The 17,643-nt window shown below is 40.3% G+C and overlaps 1 protein-coding gene across 10 annotated transcripts in view; it reads right to left on the bottom strand.

The window, feature by feature from the left end:
* Positions 1–2,282: 2,282 nt before the first annotated feature.
* MAPK10 (mitogen-activated protein kinase 10) overlaps positions 2,283–17,643 on the bottom strand; it is a 145,299-nt gene continuing 129,938 nt past the window's right edge. For 9 of the 10 annotated variants that reach the window (XM_030946858.1, XM_030946868.1, XM_030946860.1 and 6 more), the window contains 3 exons: positions 15,207–15,270; positions 14,640–14,717; positions 2,283–9,598 (listed from right to left, as the gene is read on the bottom strand). In XM_030946858.1, the coding sequence (XP_030802718.1) occupies positions 9,456–9,598; positions 14,640–14,717; positions 15,207–15,270 (285 nt within the window). In that variant the 3' untranslated portion in view covers positions 2,283–9,455. Of the gene's footprint in view, positions 9,604–14,639; positions 14,718–15,206; positions 15,271–17,643 lie in introns of all 10 variants that reach the window. The other variant, XM_030946861.1, reaches the window with a different exon arrangement.

Raw genomic sequence — 17,643 nt, 5'->3', positions numbered from 1 at the left:
GTTTTATCCAGGACCCTAATTCCTGGATAAATTTTTGTATATAAGTGCCCCTGGAATGGGGCAGAACATCATATGGAAGCATCAGGTGACAAACAACATTTCTTCCTAGCAGTCAATTTCAAAATAAGACAAATACCTTAGGAAATTGGAATTAATTCACCAGCTAAACCTTCTCCCTGGCTTCTTCCATTGTATAGGAAATGATGTTTTCTTGGAGGCTGAGCAGTTTTGCAATTCAGGCTCTAAGCTCTGCCATTGACAGAGAGGGTGTTGGAAAGCAACCGGAGTCTCTGTCTGTATTTACTCAAGGAGAGTCCCAGCCACAGAGCAGCAGATGGAGAATCATTTCCTTTGAGCATCAGCACACAGAAACAATAAAAACTGAGCAGCCTTCAGCAGAGGGCTCCACAGGAGCAGCAAAGCTTCCCCTCTGCCATCACACCAGGGAGTTTGCCATGTACATACCATGCAGTCCCACTTACCATGAGGGTGCTGTGGGCTGGTCTCAGCGCACCCACAGGCCTCCCAGCGCTGTGCTCAATAAATGTCCATCAGCCAGAGCACAGGGCAGCTCACTGACCTTCATCCCCTTGGTCTGCCTCAGGCTGAGAGCTCGGGGGGTTTAACAGAGGCACTTTGATCTCCTTCCCCATGGACGGTTCCATGGATCTGGCGCAGGCCCTGCTGTGGCCTCACAGCACGCACGGGGTGCTCGGGCCAGCACATGGGCCTGTGGGGAGCTAAATCACACAACTTCAGAGCTCCATGATGTATCAATCACTGAAATATGGCCATAAAAGTTGTGTCTCCTGAAAAGGGCAAACCTCTCAAAAAAAGATGACCCTTCAATTGTTTCAGAAAGTACCCAGTAAAACAAAAAAGATGGTCCCTGTGGTATTCACATGCCCTCTGAAGAGAGAGAAGCTGTGAGACAAGCAGAGAAGAAGGAAAACAATTCTTATCTCGCTTGCTGTGCCTGTGTTGTGCTAAAGTAGAATGCAACATGGAGATTGTTTACCCAAAGTGAGGATGTTTTGTTCCCTTGGCCTATCAGGGCCAAGAAGTGTGTGTGTGTCGGACTGTCACGGGACAGTCACGAGAGAATCAGAGATGAGTGCACTTCTGAGCAGTTGTGAGCAAGAGTGAGTGCATGGCAGATTCAGTTTAGATGAAATGTACATAGTATAGTATAATAAAGTAATTCATTGGCCTTCAGATAAGCTGGTGTCCTCATCATCATTCTCTCTCCCTTTTGTCAGAGTTGCCTTTGATTTACAATAGGTCCCTATATAAAATGGGTCCCTCCCATTTTGCAGCAAGAATCACAAAGCCGAAATTCCCCAGCCACTGCAAATCAGAGGTTTCTATTAGATTGTGTAGCTTGGCCAATCTGCACATAGGAACTGGGAGAAGAACAGCAAGTCCAAACAAGAGTACAACTGTGCATAGTAAGCTTGAAACAACATTCAAGTACCAACAGCTATAAGAATTTCTTTCCTTACAGTAGTTCCTACAAGGAGCTTTAATTCATCCTTTTCTGCAGCTCCCACCTTCAAATTGTTTTGGCAGAAAGCTGTTTGGGATTTTAATTTTCATCTCTATACATGATAAATCCAAATATAAAAATGTCCTTTGTGTATTATGGTTTGACTTGCTTGGAAATGTTCTGGACATAGCTAGCTTGTGCAAGAATTGAAAAATCAGCAATCTTTTACAAATGATGCATCTCTTTCCTGTTTGTTCTTTTTTTCATCTAGAATGAAGTGTGTTAAAATTTGTGAAAAATCAATCTCCAAATATTAACTCTGCAATTAGCATGGGGATTTAGGGGTTGGTTTTTGTTTGTATTTCTTCTGGGCTTCTTGTTGTTGGCTTGATTTTGGTTTACATTTTTTAATTGGGGAAGAGCTGGGAGAGGGGCTAGGTTTTACTTGACAGACTTTCTTCATTCTGACCAGTCGTGTCAGACCTACATTTCCCCCACCCCCTCCAATATTCCTAAGCAGTCAGCCAGAGGAATAGACTCCAAAGCTACTCAAAGAAAAAATGTTTGAGTCTCATATGTCTTAAGATACTTTTACATTTCTGTAGTGCTGTAGATGCTTCTTAAATAAAGCCCACCCAAAGCAGCACTGAATTCAGTAATCCTGGCAACGTCCATGTGTTTACTGCTTTATCTGTGTCCCCTAGAAAGGGCTGGAGGAAAAGAAACAAGAAGCCAGGAGAGCTGTAGGAACATTCTTTCCACCTTCTTCATTGATACCCTTCATGCTATTCAAATAGACTCCGAAATACACTACTTTAATTAGCAAAGCTTGTTTTAAAGTAAACAACACAAACACTCCTTATAGGACAGTCACAGTCTCCCCTGCTAGATATACAGGCTTTTTGGCAAGATCACATTCAAACAGCATGAAATTCACCCATGGGCATGGTCCCGAGAAGGCCCTTGCACCTCTTTAACTTCCATTTAGCTGCTCTGGATAGGAGCGAGTGGTTTGTGGGATAAGGACAGCTTTCCTCCAAAAAAAAAAGATGGTCCAAATCCACATCTGTAAAGATCATCAGTTTTACCACTATAAGGTCATAAAGGTGTGATATAGGCGTCATGCATAGAGTACATACCATACTTAATTGAGTCCTGTCCCCGAGTGACTTTGAGCCCCTGTGAAAGTACAACGCACAACGCGCCCACATGGAACCTGTGGTGGCTCTTTCCTGGGAACACTGCAAAGTCATTCACCAGACAGGAGTCAGGACAGCAGTGAGAAGAGTATCCTCATGAGGAAGCTCTGACAGGATTCCTTTTGACACATGGGAGAACATGAGAGTCCCATCTTCGTTCAGTAATTGCTAAACAAACAGAAATCGGAAATCATTGATGCGACATTGACCCATAAAACACTGATCACTGAGGCCCTGTTCTCCCCTGTGCCACACACAGGGAATAACAGATGCTCAAAGTAAACAGGATAAGAACAAAACAGTATGGAAATAATGTTGGTTCCTTAACAAATGTCTTACTGTAGTCCATTTATGCTGACTGACACCGGTTGTTCTTTTCAGTTATAACTGTGCAACAAAATCAGACATGTCTCATCTTCCAGTCTTGATACTGAGCTGTTGCTGATTTTCTTTTGTTGGTCAAGTTATTTAATTTTTCTGTTATTTTTCTTTTTTTTTAATTTTTCTTTTTTTTTTTTTCTTGTTTACATCTACGTTTATCAACACTGATACATTACAGATCTTGTTAGGTATACTTTGAAGTCTGATCATGCAGAACTACAGGCAGGTGCAACTTAGATCTTATTACAGGATGGACATGGCAAGGTGAACAGTTGGTTTTGCTAGTTAAGATCTGGAGCTTCGTTACTGTTGTGGCTTAATGTATACTGGCCATAAGTCCCACTTACCCAATTTACTAAATATACATGATTCTATATGTACACTGAAACTTCCAGCACCCTCCTTTATCAACACGTCACTGACTCAGGAGAAGGTCAGAGGTCAGCCATATTTAGGCAAACAGCAGCCTTATTGTAAAAGTTTTTAACAGAAATAGCGTGTTGGATTATTACATATTAGTTACAGAGGAAGGGAAAAAAAAGTCCATACAACTATTTACATTATAAATATCTTGCTTTCCAGAAGACAAGAATGGCCCTGTTCAGTGAAAATTAGCAAAAGAGACCTGTCTGAAATGATAAGCATGGTAAGGATACATTTATTTCCCAAACTGACTCTGTCTTCCTTCAATGTGTGCTTTTCAGCTTTTCCTTCTCAGGTAAAAAGGCACCATTAGCCTCAGTTGAAGTTTTTCAACATTCTTTTGTCAAATCAAACCCTCTTTAAAACTCAAACTTGCCATAGGCTGACGAGCCTGAACATGCATTAAGTTAAACATTTCACTTCTTGCAATCAATTGTTGATTAAAAAAACCCCAAACCTACAACAAAAATGAAAGAAAAATCAGGCCCCACTGGCAAGTTCCTAATACACTAAGAAGATTCCACTAAATTCCACTGGACAGGTCAGTTTTCCAGCTCACTGGTGAAGATGACACATTCACCATTCCCCTGCATACCTCAAGCATCATACTAATTAAGACAATTACATATTCATGTAGTATGCAAATCTACTGCACAATGATTTTCTTTTTTTTTTTTTTTTTGTGTGTGTGTGTGTTTGTGTGTGAAAAAGATCGCCTTGAGCTTGCAATTAGTTAACTGTGTCTTTGTAAAGTGGTGGAAGTTCAAATAAGCACAGCCATCAGATTCTTGAAGATGTGTGATTATGTTACAATTCCTCTCTTTATCCACACTGACAACTGGGATCAAGCACAAATGGAACAGAGGTTCTACAAATCCATATGAACACCCTCTCTTCCCTACACACACATACAGAGGTAAAGAAAAAGAAAAGCTTGAACATAAATTGAATTACTAGCTCAGACTTTAAAAAGAAAACTAACTGGTTCCTGCAGGTTTTCGTTCACGTTGCTCTCCCTGGAAGCACAGAGTTTGTTGCAAAATGCCTTTTTTGTTTGTTTGGTTGGTTTTGCATGTTTGAATTCACACAAAATTTTAAACTCTCAATAAGCATGAAGGAAGAAATATAAATAGATCTGAATAGAAATAAATAGATCTGAAACTAAAATAGTTTTTGGTCCTTTGAACTACTGTGAAGCTTGCAATATATATAGCTATCATTGGTTACTAGAAGTTACTTTGAATTACAATATTCCAATTCCATTTTACAGTAATTCCAGCATACTTAAAACACTTTTTAAATAAAACATTTGGGAGATTTTCTAAAAGTAACTCAGGCAGTTCTAAAAGTTACTATTAGCATGTTTTTCATGAGAAAATAAATTGGTAGAAATCACTGGTGCTCACTGACAAATTTAGAATACAATCCAAGTCAGTTAAGTAGTACTACTTTGGGAAATTCCCTAAAGGCACTGCATCAGGTCTAATTTCTTCAGTATTGTTATCCCAGAATTAGAAAGTAAAGCAGTATTTATGAAGATAAAGGAATGTATATGAAGCAAATTGCTTATAAATTTGGAAGAGTGACATAGTGACGTGATCATCTGTCTTGTGTAACCTTCAGAAGCCAATGCTTTGCAGAAACTGGTGATTTCCAGAGGAAAACCATCAGTGCATTAGGGCTTAGAAAACCTGCTCAGGCTTCCTGTAGCTTTGCTGTTTAGGTTTTTTGTGGGTTTTTTGGTGTTTTTTTTTGACACACTGCCATACTTGCACTCTGATTTCAGTCTATTTTATGTAACGCAAACTTGCTATGATTCATGAATCTATTTGTGCCATGGAATTCTAGATAGGAGGGGGGAACATCAACCACAATACAATTCGCATAAATCACAGTGATCAACTCAAATATCTGAACTCTCTGAAGATATATTCTAATGGAATACAGTCAAAGCTCACAAAATACTATTGCAGCTAGCAAGTCAGTATCTGAAGACTGTTTTCAAAAATTACCAAAATTTTGGATTGAAAACATACATAACCTTACATCAACTTGTAATAAATCAATGCCTCATCCTTGTTTAAACTCAGCAGTGAGAAAGAAAATAGAAGGATGGTCTTTTAAGAACTGTTCTATTTCTTTTTTTTTTTCCTCATACTATCCCAAAGTTCTCCATCTGAAAAAAAGCAGGGATGTATTTTCCTCTCTACCATCTCAATGCAGCTAGTGCTCTGAGCAGTCACTGACAGATAATGCTCATGCCATTCTCCTCACCCTGCAGTTGCCTATATACATGACTTAGGTGAGCCACTTGGAACAGAAATCCCTTGGGTATTGAGGCACTTATGACACCAAGAGGCTCCGAGGCATATTTTCAGAAATGCCAAGGTGTCCAGCTGCCATTCAGGATGATGTAATTTGTGCCACTTCTGGCACAGGCTCACTGATTGCCCCCTATGGTGCCTAAATACCTTGGAACATCTGTCAAAGATCTTTGGCTTCCCAATTTCCTTCACTTCTGCACTGGTGGCAGTGATGCTTACAACTGCAAACCCCAAAATATTAAGTGAAAATTGTTGCCAAAGTACAGTATTTAGGAACATGTTAAGCAGACATAGGTTTAAAAGATCAATGGCAAAATTAAGGAAAGCATCTATCATTATCAAGATGAATAAAATTTTGGAATAATGGGGAACAGACTTTAAGAGGATGGTATCAAAACTTCTAGAATCAGAAAAAAAAGTGGTTTCCCTTAAAATATCCTCAGAACATCCTCACTACGATCCTTTATTCAAGAGTACACGTGTTATTGTAAGGTATCAGCTGACAGCACCGAATTCCTGGCACAAAGCAAAACGAAGGATGCTATTCCTGCTACTTTAGTTTGGATACACAAGGACCAGAACTTTAAAGAACTAATGCTTTTCTTCACTGATGGCTTTTTTTTTTCCTAGTGTCCAATGTGGACAGCTCCAAGTCTCCTCCCCCAGACAGAGCTTCTCATGAAGGAGACTGATTTGAGGACAAAAAGAGATGCAGTAATTCTTTCAGGCCCCATTTCAGCAAGGCACTTAAGCACATGCTGATGTCGATCACTGCTGAGCAAAGGACAAAAGCACACGCTAGTTAATTTCTTGTAAGCATCCTACAGTCTCCATGAGATGTTTGAACAAGCCCTGGTGCTTAGCAGAATCAGGGAATAAAGCTGATTATGTAACTCCTGTGTTGTGAGTCCATTCAGCACCCACCTAAGGACACCTTCTCCGGTGACTGTTTTTCCACCCTGCACTCATGAACCCAAACAGGACTGAATTATACCACGAGACTAAGAGCACAGATTTGCCTTCAAGAGATGAAACATGGGAGGTCTACAAGTCTCCATCCACTCTAAATGGCTTCTCTGCTATTGCCTATGCCATGTCTCCATAACATCACTGGCAATGAACTGGGATTACTCCCAGTTTCTACAGTCTACACTGGTGATATTTTTGCAGTTTTGCCTCAATGAGACTTAGTTTAGCTTTGCTTAAATAACACACCCGATAGGTGCACACTAAGGAATGTAAAGTAGATACTAGTTACCTGAATATTATTAATATGTATCTATGGTAAATTAAATCTGGAGGTGATATATTTAATTATTGCTAAGAAGTCACCCTTGGTGTTATTGCCTACATACCTACAGAGCTTTGCTGTTAACCTTTCAATACTTTTATGATCATTGGCTTTGGAGTGAGAGTTACATCACTCAATAATGACCTGATGTTTCATGGCTTAAGAGAGAATATTGCTAAATATATTTAGCAGTAGTAAATTATTGCTTTTAAAATTACTGCTCTGAGTTTTTAGAACATTAACAACCTAATTTTATTCTCAAAAATTTTTTGATAAAAATCTACGAAAAATATAACCAGGGAAAGACTCCCACTTCTTATAGCAATTCTGATACAGCTCAGACCTACCAAGTCTGATTTTATTTTATATCCTCTTCATTTTTATCTCCCCTCCTGCCCACCCTGGAGAGAAGTTTTTTTCTTCCCTTTCTTCCCTTTGAAAAAAATCTGATTTGATACTATTTTTTTTTTCCTACCACAGAGTGGCAGGCTTGTAAGCCACCCAATGGAACAGTCTTATTTTGGTAGAGTTTTGAATATTAAAGAATTAGTGAATTTAAAATATCCACTAACATAGTCTAAACAGTTTCTCTCTCTGGCATTTGGAAAGGCATTAGAGTAGGATTTAGCTCATTTCAGTTTCCATGGCACACTTTGGTAAAAGGAGAGATGACTTGGATTTTAGTTAATTTCCAACTCAGATAATGATGACCTTGCAGTGGAAAATGCCAATTGCTGTTTTGGCTGGAAAAAAAATTCAATTATTCTGAAATTTTCTGTGGAATTTTGTCATTCTTGCAGTTACCACGGGAAATCCTCTGCTGTACTACCTGGCAAATTCAATTTGATATTCAGTCACTGTTGGGTTCCTCAGAACTTGTCCAAACTGCCCAAGACCCCTGGCTGCAACCCTTCCAGGCCAGCGCACGAGCTGATTGATAACCTTGGCTGTTAGAATGTTGGAAAACTAGACCCATGCACTCTGTGGTTCTTTTCTGTGTAACACAGATGCTAAAACTTCCTGGGGAGTCCACTGATTTGTCATGAGGAAATGAAGAGCCAAAAGCACCCAGAGAATGCCTGTTCTCTGAGTAGCAGAAGTGCCTGCAAGAGAATGATGAAAAGGGAAAACAACCTCTGAGCTGCAAACACACGCACTGAGAGGGAGTGAGCTGCAAATATCCTTTCTCTAGCTAACCTAATAAAGATCTAGACATAAAATAAAAACAAGTTGGTGCATGTTCTTTTGATCACAGTCTGCTTATTCCCCAACCCTGTCATACCCTCTAATTTACAAACAACATGTACTTCAAAATAGCAAGCCTATCTATGCCCTAAGATGATAACTCCCTTAACATTGACAGAAAAAGTTGCTTACTGATACCTTTCTGGGCTTAGACATGCATAAACCCCCCTCATTCTTGTTCCCTGTAACTTGCAAAGATACGTGTGCTTCCTTCTAACCCAGTATTATCTTGGCATATCTGCTCTAAAAATCAGAACAACAAGTCTTAACATTCACAAACTAGCATTTTTTCTATGAAGCTCTGTGGCTTCTTCTTTCAATAAAACTGGTTATTATTTCAAAATATATATACAACTCTCAGCAGAAATTTGGTGCTACATCTTCAAGTGTCTGAGGGAGCCACAGTTCTATGTGGTTATTTACACTTCCACAAGTCCTCATATGTAACCTCATCAAGGAGCAAACAGATAGAATTTGTACTGTAAGATCCCATATATTGTTAAGCAGTTCGCCTGGAATGGGCCATTTATAGTTGTGGAGTGCACACTAAGTGCCTGTGCAGATGTGCAGGCACACAGCTGCATGCACTGCCAGGATTCTGTTGGCACATGTGTGTATATGTGTGAGGAAAAAATGCATGGAGATCCCTGCCTGCCTCACTGGGCAGATGGCAGAGCAGACAGTGAAGGCAGACACACACTCGTATGGAGGAGCGTGGCTACTGCACACCTTGTCATGCCAGTGTGAAAAAGACAGTTGCAGGTTGCTGGTTTTGCAGCCATTCATTTTACATCTTGTGGGGAGGGGGGTAAAAAAAGGATTTTTTCAGTTCCTTTTTTCCTTTTGCCCCCCAGTAAGCATCACTGGAAGAAGACCAAAGCAGAGCAACTATAAGTTAAATACACACTTGAGCTTAGCTGCATTACATAACTCTGTAGGAGAAGCAGGCCGAAAAGATTTTTTTTTGTTTGTTTGTTTCTTTGTTTGTTTCACTTAAATCTCTGTGTTTTATTTCTCTTTCTTTTCATCTCTTAGCTCCCATCATTTTTTCCTCCTAGGTTCCATCATCCTCTGAAGAACGCTGGGTTTCGCAGGCAGGCGGCTAGTCACCTGCAACAACCGAGGGGTCCCGCAGAAGCTTCCAGGCTGCTGTCCGTGTCAGACGCCAGGGTTTGATCCGTGGACATGGATGAGATGTCGTTGACAGATGAGGATGGAGGGAGGCTCTCACTGCTGTTCACTGCTGCACCTGTGCTACGAAAACGAACACCAACGTGATTAAACCCGAAACCCCAGAAGGTGCCATGTGTTAAAGAGCAGAGGGTGCTTACCTGGTGGTACGCAGATCATTTTATCCAGTGGCAAACCTCAGCAGGAAATGGGCCATACAAACTTTAGACATTGGATAATATTAAATATCTTACCAGGAAATTCTGTCCCTCAGTCTGCTTTGAAAAGCTATAGCTCATACAGTGTTTGTCACCCCACTTCGCTCTAGTCCGCTTGGAGTTCCAAAACACCCAACAGCGGGCCAAGGTCAAACAATGCGTGACCAAAACAAAAACAGACCCTACCTAGTCCTCATAAATTCTTCTCATATATTCTTCACATTCTCATAAATTTCTCCATATTCTTCTCATAAAATTCCAGTTTTCTTAGTGGCAATCTAATAGAGTGGGTGGGATCAAATCACCCAGAGGAAATGCAGAATGGTTTCTTCCTCTTACTAAGGATTAAGGGACTAAGCCCAGGATTTCAGCCATGACTGCATTTTTGTACAGTCAAGCTTACCTCACCTCTCTTACCATTACCATTATGATGGTACCAGATATTATTGCAAAAAATCACTTTGACTTTATGAAATGAAGAAAGAACCTTCCTGAGATTATCATTAATGCAACTGAACATTCATCACATCCCTCAATATTATCAGAAATTATCTGTCTGATAAATTCAGACAACTGAATGAAAAATACAGAGCCATGTAAAGAATGTATTTATCCTGCACCTATGATTGCTTAACTGTTACTGCTCACTGACCTCAGCTCAAACTAAAGTTTGCAGAGAAGCATAAACCTGTTTGATTGGGGTTTTTTCCCCACTGAATTTCCAGGCAATGTTTTTTTTTTTTGTTCTCTCTCTCTCCATACATTAGCACTGTGTTCAGTTTGAGAGGGATACATTAATTTCCGTTAAATATTCGTGATACTAAAATGTGTGATTTTGTATGGTCTTGCATAGCTAGAAATTACAGCTAGGCAGGTGATGCAGGTCTTTGTTCTGCAGATAGATGCCATTTCATTCTTCTGTCTGAAAAGTGTGCTCAGCCAACTTTTACAAATTTTCCTTTCCACCAAATGGCTAGAAATGAACATCTATTGTCCAGTAAAACTACGCAACTCATATATTCCAAATACAGAGATTAAAAGATATCTCTACAGCTTAGGCAAAGTATATGCTGCTATGGACAAAAGGAAAGGATTTTTGTCACTTTCTAGTTTGCAATAAAAACATTAATTTGAGAAAACAAGCCACCATACCATACCTCCAACCACTATTCTATATTCCTCAACTTTTTCTTCCCTTAATACACATCCACTGTAAATATGCACAAAACAGAGATAGATATGTTCACATTTAGAGCTCCAGATGGGAACTGCTTTCTGCTGTTCTAGTTGTACATTATGGCATCAGAACCAATTAAATTCATTTACTCTCCTGATACATTCGGAAAATAAAATAGTTAATTTTGTAAGAGCTGCAAAAAGAGCAATCTTAATGAAGTCTGACTGGTGGCTGCAGACAGCAATCATCCATCCTCTCTGTCATAAAATGTGTTTTGCAAAGTGTTATTTATGTGTACCTCATAATTCAGTACAATACTGTTACTTCATGTGTACATATTATTTAATCATGTGGTATTTTATGAAAATACTAATCAGTCAAGACAAGTACATTTATGGGTAGTCAAAATATGACTGAATTCATTCATATTAATGACTAAACAGTATATTACCTTTCTATGTTTACCATGCTGGGCAGTAGCCTGCCATTAAGTCATGGATACTGTCCTAAGAATAAAATGGAAAGAATTCCAGTAGGTTCAATCAACTTTTGATCAAACTGCTGCTTTCTTGGAGGAACGTGCACTCAACTTAGCTAGGCAAAATAACTGAAGAAATAGCTGCAGAAATTGTATGGGTGAAAATTTTGTTACACTCTGTCTGATTCAGCACCACTGAATTCAATAAACCCTGCTATGATCTTCTCAGCAAGTATCAGTGCAGCCCATGAGTTTCTGGAAAGTGCATTTTTATGGCTATTCCTAGCTTTCAGCACAATTCCACATGACACAACACAGATGTGACAGCTCCTGCTGCAGCCCCAAAGCACCCAGACTCACAAACTATCCACAAAAACAAAGGAAATCACACTAAACCTCAATGACAGAATTAAAGAGCTCCGCAGCACAAAGCTGGACTTGGGCAGTGACACTCAGAAGCCCAAACAAAGCTGTCCCAGTCAGTACGGAATGCTCCATTTGCTGTGCTACAGCAGTTTGCTCCTGGAGGGATGTGTGTCAGGTGAGACAGTGCAGATATGACAGGGGTGCACTCAAAAGAGAAAAAGAGCCCCATTTATGAAGTTGCTGTTTGGCAGGAAGCTTCTCACTGGCTGCAGGATTGAGGAAAAGTGCTAAAGGTTACAGCAGATGGGAAACAGCTCCTGGGATCTGTTCCTGGCTCTGCTATTGCCTTGACAGCTTCTCTTTTAAAGCACTCATCAGCTTGTGTGCTGTGAAGAAGGGATTCCTTCCCGAAAGGGCTCCTGAGAAATGCTACTAAATAGCACCACTGGAAGTGCCTCTGAGACTTCAACTCAAGTGATACAGATTTGGGGTAAAAAAACTGAAAGGAGAACTGCAGCACTCGCAGTTTCCAAAAAAGCCCAGTGTCTGTACTGGGGATCTGCTCAGCCTCTCATAAATTGTGTAAATAGCAGCTCCTGGGATTGAGTGTGGCAGTGCTTGGCAAGTCCAGCAGCTGCTTAATTTAGAGTCTGCACATGACAGAAGAGGTTTCCTACTAGTAAAGGTGTCCAGTAGCTCCTGGGTGATAGCAATTCAGACGGCAAGTAAGAGGCAGGAAATGAAGAATAAAAGTTCCATTTTCACCTAGAAAGGGAATGCTACAAACAAGCTGCATTAAGATCTCTGCTATTTACTATACTCTGTACCCAGAAAGGACAAGAGAGTTGAAAATGTTATGTGTGAAACTACAGCTGGGTAGTGAAGGCTAGGGGAGAGTGTGAGAGGAGGTTAGATACTATGGACAGAACTTAAGTTTAATTCTAAATAATCTACAGCTTTGTATTAAACTTTTTTTTTTCAAATGCCACTGTTTGATAATAACAGAGACACTCTTTTTGTGTATGACAGGCAGAAGTAGCCTCTGCTGGGAACAATTTTTGACACTGTTGATTTTGTTCGCTGAACATAAGCATGAGGGGCAGCTACTTGAGTTTCCAAGCCGATATGTTGTACTAACCAATTCTTCACAGAAAAGAGATTGACAGGCTGATACACAGGCACTCTAAGTGGCTCTATCAATGAGCAATTATTATCCCTGGTGCTGTCAGCTTCAGCAGTCTCCTCCAAAACTCTTATCAAGTAATCATGGAAACTAAGCTCCAGCTTGCTTGCCATGATTATTGATAGAGCACTAAATCTCAGCTTTCTGAATTCTTGCCAAGAACACCAACCAATGAGTAGAGCCTCTCTCATTTTCCTTATGCTCAGGACTGGTGTTTTACCTCTTTCTTCCATTATTTCATTCATCTGAAAATTTAACTCAGGCACACAAAGTGAAGAAAAACAGGAAATCTACTGTTTCACAAAACAGCCTCGTCTGAGAGTAGTTTGAAATATTTTCTGAACTTGTTGGTGCCTAGCATTCAGAAACAGTCAAAGGGAAACACCAGGATAAATGCTAGGTAAAAAACGACAATTTTGTATGTCTGAAAATGTTTTACATAAACAATAAAAACCTTCCACAGAGCAACACCAGAATGCAAACTCGATAAAGAAATCCCTGGGTAGTTAATTCCTGAAACAAGCAACTACAGTGTTTCTTGATCATAAATCAACCTGCAGCCACAATTCTGCAAGGGAGAAAAATTTAAGGATGAGGATTTATCAGATAAGTTTTAGGGCCCCAGACTTCTTTTCAGTGGTGGCACAGTAGTTAGGTAAATTAAATCTGCAAGTTCTGTTCTTTGCTACTTGGCAAGAACAGAGTGGATTGTTTCCAACACATTACTTCATCCATGTCAAAATCCAGGTGCAGGGCTTGTGCTCCAACATCACCACCCAGCACTTTATTAACTCCCTCCATTATTGCCGTGTTCCCCCTTGTCCTGTCAATTACTAGTGATGTATTCTTGTTCTAACATTACCTTGGCTCAGCAGCAAGTGAAAAATGAGAGTGTAAAAAAAAAAAAACCTGTGTGAAAATATGCAGAGAACACTGAGTTAAATGATTATACTTTGAGGAAAGGCAGTTTTACTCATAAACACAGCTGGAACACTGTGCTCAAAATCTGGGCACTTCAAGTTTGCTGTGAAACTGTACCTTCACAAATATGTATTTCTGTGTACTGGCAGTAACAGCTTGCACTTCTGTGAAAAGACTGCTGATGTGAATTTTACTCAGAAAAAATTTCGTCATGATTTTTTTGTGACAGGACTTTAGGAGTCAGTGGTTGAAGACAACTTTCCCTTCTCACTGAAGTGTCCTCAAGTTTTGTCAGCCAGCTGTTCTAATGTCATTGGACTTCTGAGAGGATAGACTACCAGATTAGTACCAGACACCTACACAGGGCTGGGGTGGGGGTCAGGTGTGCAATGTTGTGTGTCCAAGAGATTAATGTGTGCTAACATCACCAGTATTGCTTGCTTCAACTAGCAAAGTATTGGTTCAGTTATCCAGCCATAAGCCCTACGAAAATACCAGTGTGAGAGAAACATCCACACTCAGAGGAATACAATCGGTAACCACAGACAATACCAGCACAATTGTCTCTCAAATAGCAAGAAGATAATTTTTAAAGTACTATATTAACATGACACTGGAGTACTATTAATAAAGGTCAACCCATTAGAAGCAGTGGATCTCCTAAAAACTTCTTCATTGGCTTGCATAACTGCAAGTGTAGCCTAAGCCCTTCAGCAATCTCCATTCCCTCTTTGCCAGTACAGAACAACACCAAGGTTATTCAATGGGGCTGAGTACCTGAAGGAGAAGGCTGTCCTTTTACTACGCCATTTTTAGTCTTTTCTTCAGAATTCATTACTTCTTTGTAGATGAGTTCTGGAAAAGAGAATTGGGACAGTTAGTGACAGAGGCCAGTGCCTGTGATCAGGAACAGAACAACTACCACACCCTGCTGTAGCCCTGAGCTTCCTGAGTCTGCCCTGCCTTGTCTTCCCAAGTCTGACAGCTCTACTCACCTAAGGCCTCTCTCTTCCATTCCCCTCATCTCATCTCCTTTTGGAGCTGAATGGAGACAAATGGGATTCAACCAGAGCAGGGGAACTGCTTAATGCTGCACTATCTAGAAGAGAAGCAGCACAATATCACAGCACCTTTTACTGTGGCTAAAATTCTGATGCAATGCCCTGCTGAACAGTATTCTGTTCTCCTTGGATTTCAGTGAAGCACTGGAATCCACACCTCCTGTGTTAACGTTAACCTATGTAGACAATGATAGCCCTCAGAACATTTTCCATATTTTTTGCTATGGTTTTGCCATTTTGCCACTAAAATACTCCTTCCCATGTAATTCTAAACTGCAATTACCTTTCCATTCCTCGATTGTATGTTCCCTTTCATCCAGCTGTTTATCATATATCTGAGGAGGAGGCTGCAGGAAAGAAACACAGCTGTTTAGTCAATTGTCTGTAATAGTGTAAATAATCAGGACTAATTACCTAATTAAAGATAATTTCTCCCCTCTCTCTTTGCAATTCCTCCTGTACATGCAAAAACATCTGAAACACATTTGAATATTAAGGGGATTAACACTCCTGGAAGTTAACTCTTTTTGTAGAAGAAATCAACATACTCCTCTGTTTTCCTTTCTTAAAAAGGAGGCATAGCTGCATTTGAAATAAAACCCAGGTCAACAATGTCATTGTGCTTGTACTGAGCCCAGAAACTCCACACCAAAATTATTTGTACCAGCAGAGAGGTACTGTCAGAATACCAAACAAACAGCATTCTTGATTAATTAGTAGTAACATTAACATATTAATTTTTAATTTGCTCTTTAGATTTGCTGCTATACAGAATTTCCAAAGTAACTCTAATTTTTAACTGAGTCTCCATGCCACAATCTCTAATCCATATTCCAAATTACCAAAATTTCCAGTATATGTTTTTTTAACTAACTTTACTTTGGACAGAAAGTTTTGGGTTTTTTGTTTTGTTTTGTTGGCTTGGTTTTTTTAATTGTGTCTATTTTAGTTGATGGAAATGTCAGAGAACTGGCAGATCCCAGAATTTACTGAGACAAAGGCACCTAGAATTTCAGGGAGCCTGAACACCTGCTTTCATTGGGCAACTAAGCCATATGTTCATTGCATCTCCTGATATTGGCTGCCAAATAGAGCAGCCAAGGAAGGCAGAAGACTCTCCCCTCCTTCCTTCTACCCAGAAGCTCCAGCATCTGAGGTAAGAGTACCTAATGAGCATGGAAACAAGATCCACAACACTTTTCTTGCTCAGATGTATTTCCTCTGACTTCCATCTTGGGCACTTGCCATTGAGTCCCCTTCAAACTATCCTTCTATTAAATGTATATTTACCAAGCTGTTTTATTGAATCACTGAGAATTTAGAAATTTTCCATCAGTCCATAAGAAATTTTCCATCAGTCCATATGCTACAAACACAACTGAAAAAGTAATAGCTCAGTGACATGATATGGACCAGGAAAATTATATGATAGCTGAACTGCACAAGTCCACTGAAAACAAGGGCAGTTTCCCCAGAGTGACATTTGTATCAGGGCTGAAGATAAGGGGATTGGGTGAAGTCATGGATTGCTGAGTCTCATACCTGAGAAGGAAACATATAATGAATTAAAGTGAGTGCCAGGCCTGAGCATGGGTACCTGAGGTTTTGTTATATCAGCAAGGTAAGACACAGGCCCAGACCAATGCAGCTGTTCTCTTATTCAGCATAACCACCCTCCTCATTCCTTTCCAGTGAGTCCTGATGCCACCAAGATTGGCACAACCTCTGTGAGGATTCTGTGCTCCTGCTTTGTGTTGTCAGAGAGCTGGATGCTACAAGAATTGAGGTGATCCTCACCACTGACCAGTGGGGTGAGATAGGTAAGCTCCATTCCTCCAGCTGAGCCTGCTGGGCTCCTGCTCAGCCCCTCAGCCAGCCCTGGAGCATGCCAAGAAAATTGAGGGGGGTAGGGATTTATAGGAGCAGGAGGAGAGGTGTTTGGCTGAGCTGAACCACAGTGACAGAACCACCTCTTCTCTGCCAGGTGCAAAGGGAACAGGCAAACCAAGTTGGACAAGAATATCCTGGAAGTAGCTTTCTAAAAGCTTCAGGAAGAAGCCTACAAAAAGCATAGGTGGGGGTAAAATTTCTTCTGCCAATTATAAACACTCTTTTTACATCTTCCATAGAAAAACTTGTATTTCTCCCCCAGACAGAAATAAGAGGATAGATTCCCTGACTACTTTAATTCCCAAACACAAATGTAGAATCAAAAGGAACAAGTGATCAGATGCACCTGTTCTTAATTCACACAACCACGGAATCTTTGGTTTATTTATCTTCTAATTTAATTCAGCTACATCTTAAGCAGGGGTAATTGGCTAATAAGCACCAAGAAAATCAGCAGTAATCATTGCCTAGATTAATACACTCTGGAAACAAAGGCATTTTCCAGGGAGAGAGCCCAGAATAACCTCACTCATTACCCAGCTCCTATTTTTTTATAGAATCAAACAAGGGAGAGCAACCAAGCTGTCCTTCACACACTGCAGGATGCCAGAAGCTGCACCTGCACAGCATTCTACTGCTCTGCCCGTGCTGACATTGCAGACTTTTTACTTGTGAGTTAGCAGAACCCACAGCTATGAGACGTGGCTCTCAGCAGGCATGAGGGAGCCAAGGGTAACAAATATTCAGCAAGACAGTAGCATGAATAAATCCCTGCTCTTCACAGAGGCTGGGTCTGTAACCACTCTAAAGCCTGTGCGGAGCACAGTCAA

This window comes from Camarhynchus parvulus, chromosome 4 (genome assembly GCF_901933205.1).
Source record: "Camarhynchus parvulus chromosome 4, STF_HiC, whole genome shotgun sequence".
Taxonomy (NCBI): domain Eukaryota; kingdom Metazoa; phylum Chordata; class Aves; order Passeriformes; family Thraupidae; genus Camarhynchus; species Camarhynchus parvulus.
The sequence above is the reverse complement of the archived record's forward strand: the minus strand, read 5'-3'. Positions and strand labels throughout refer to the sequence as shown.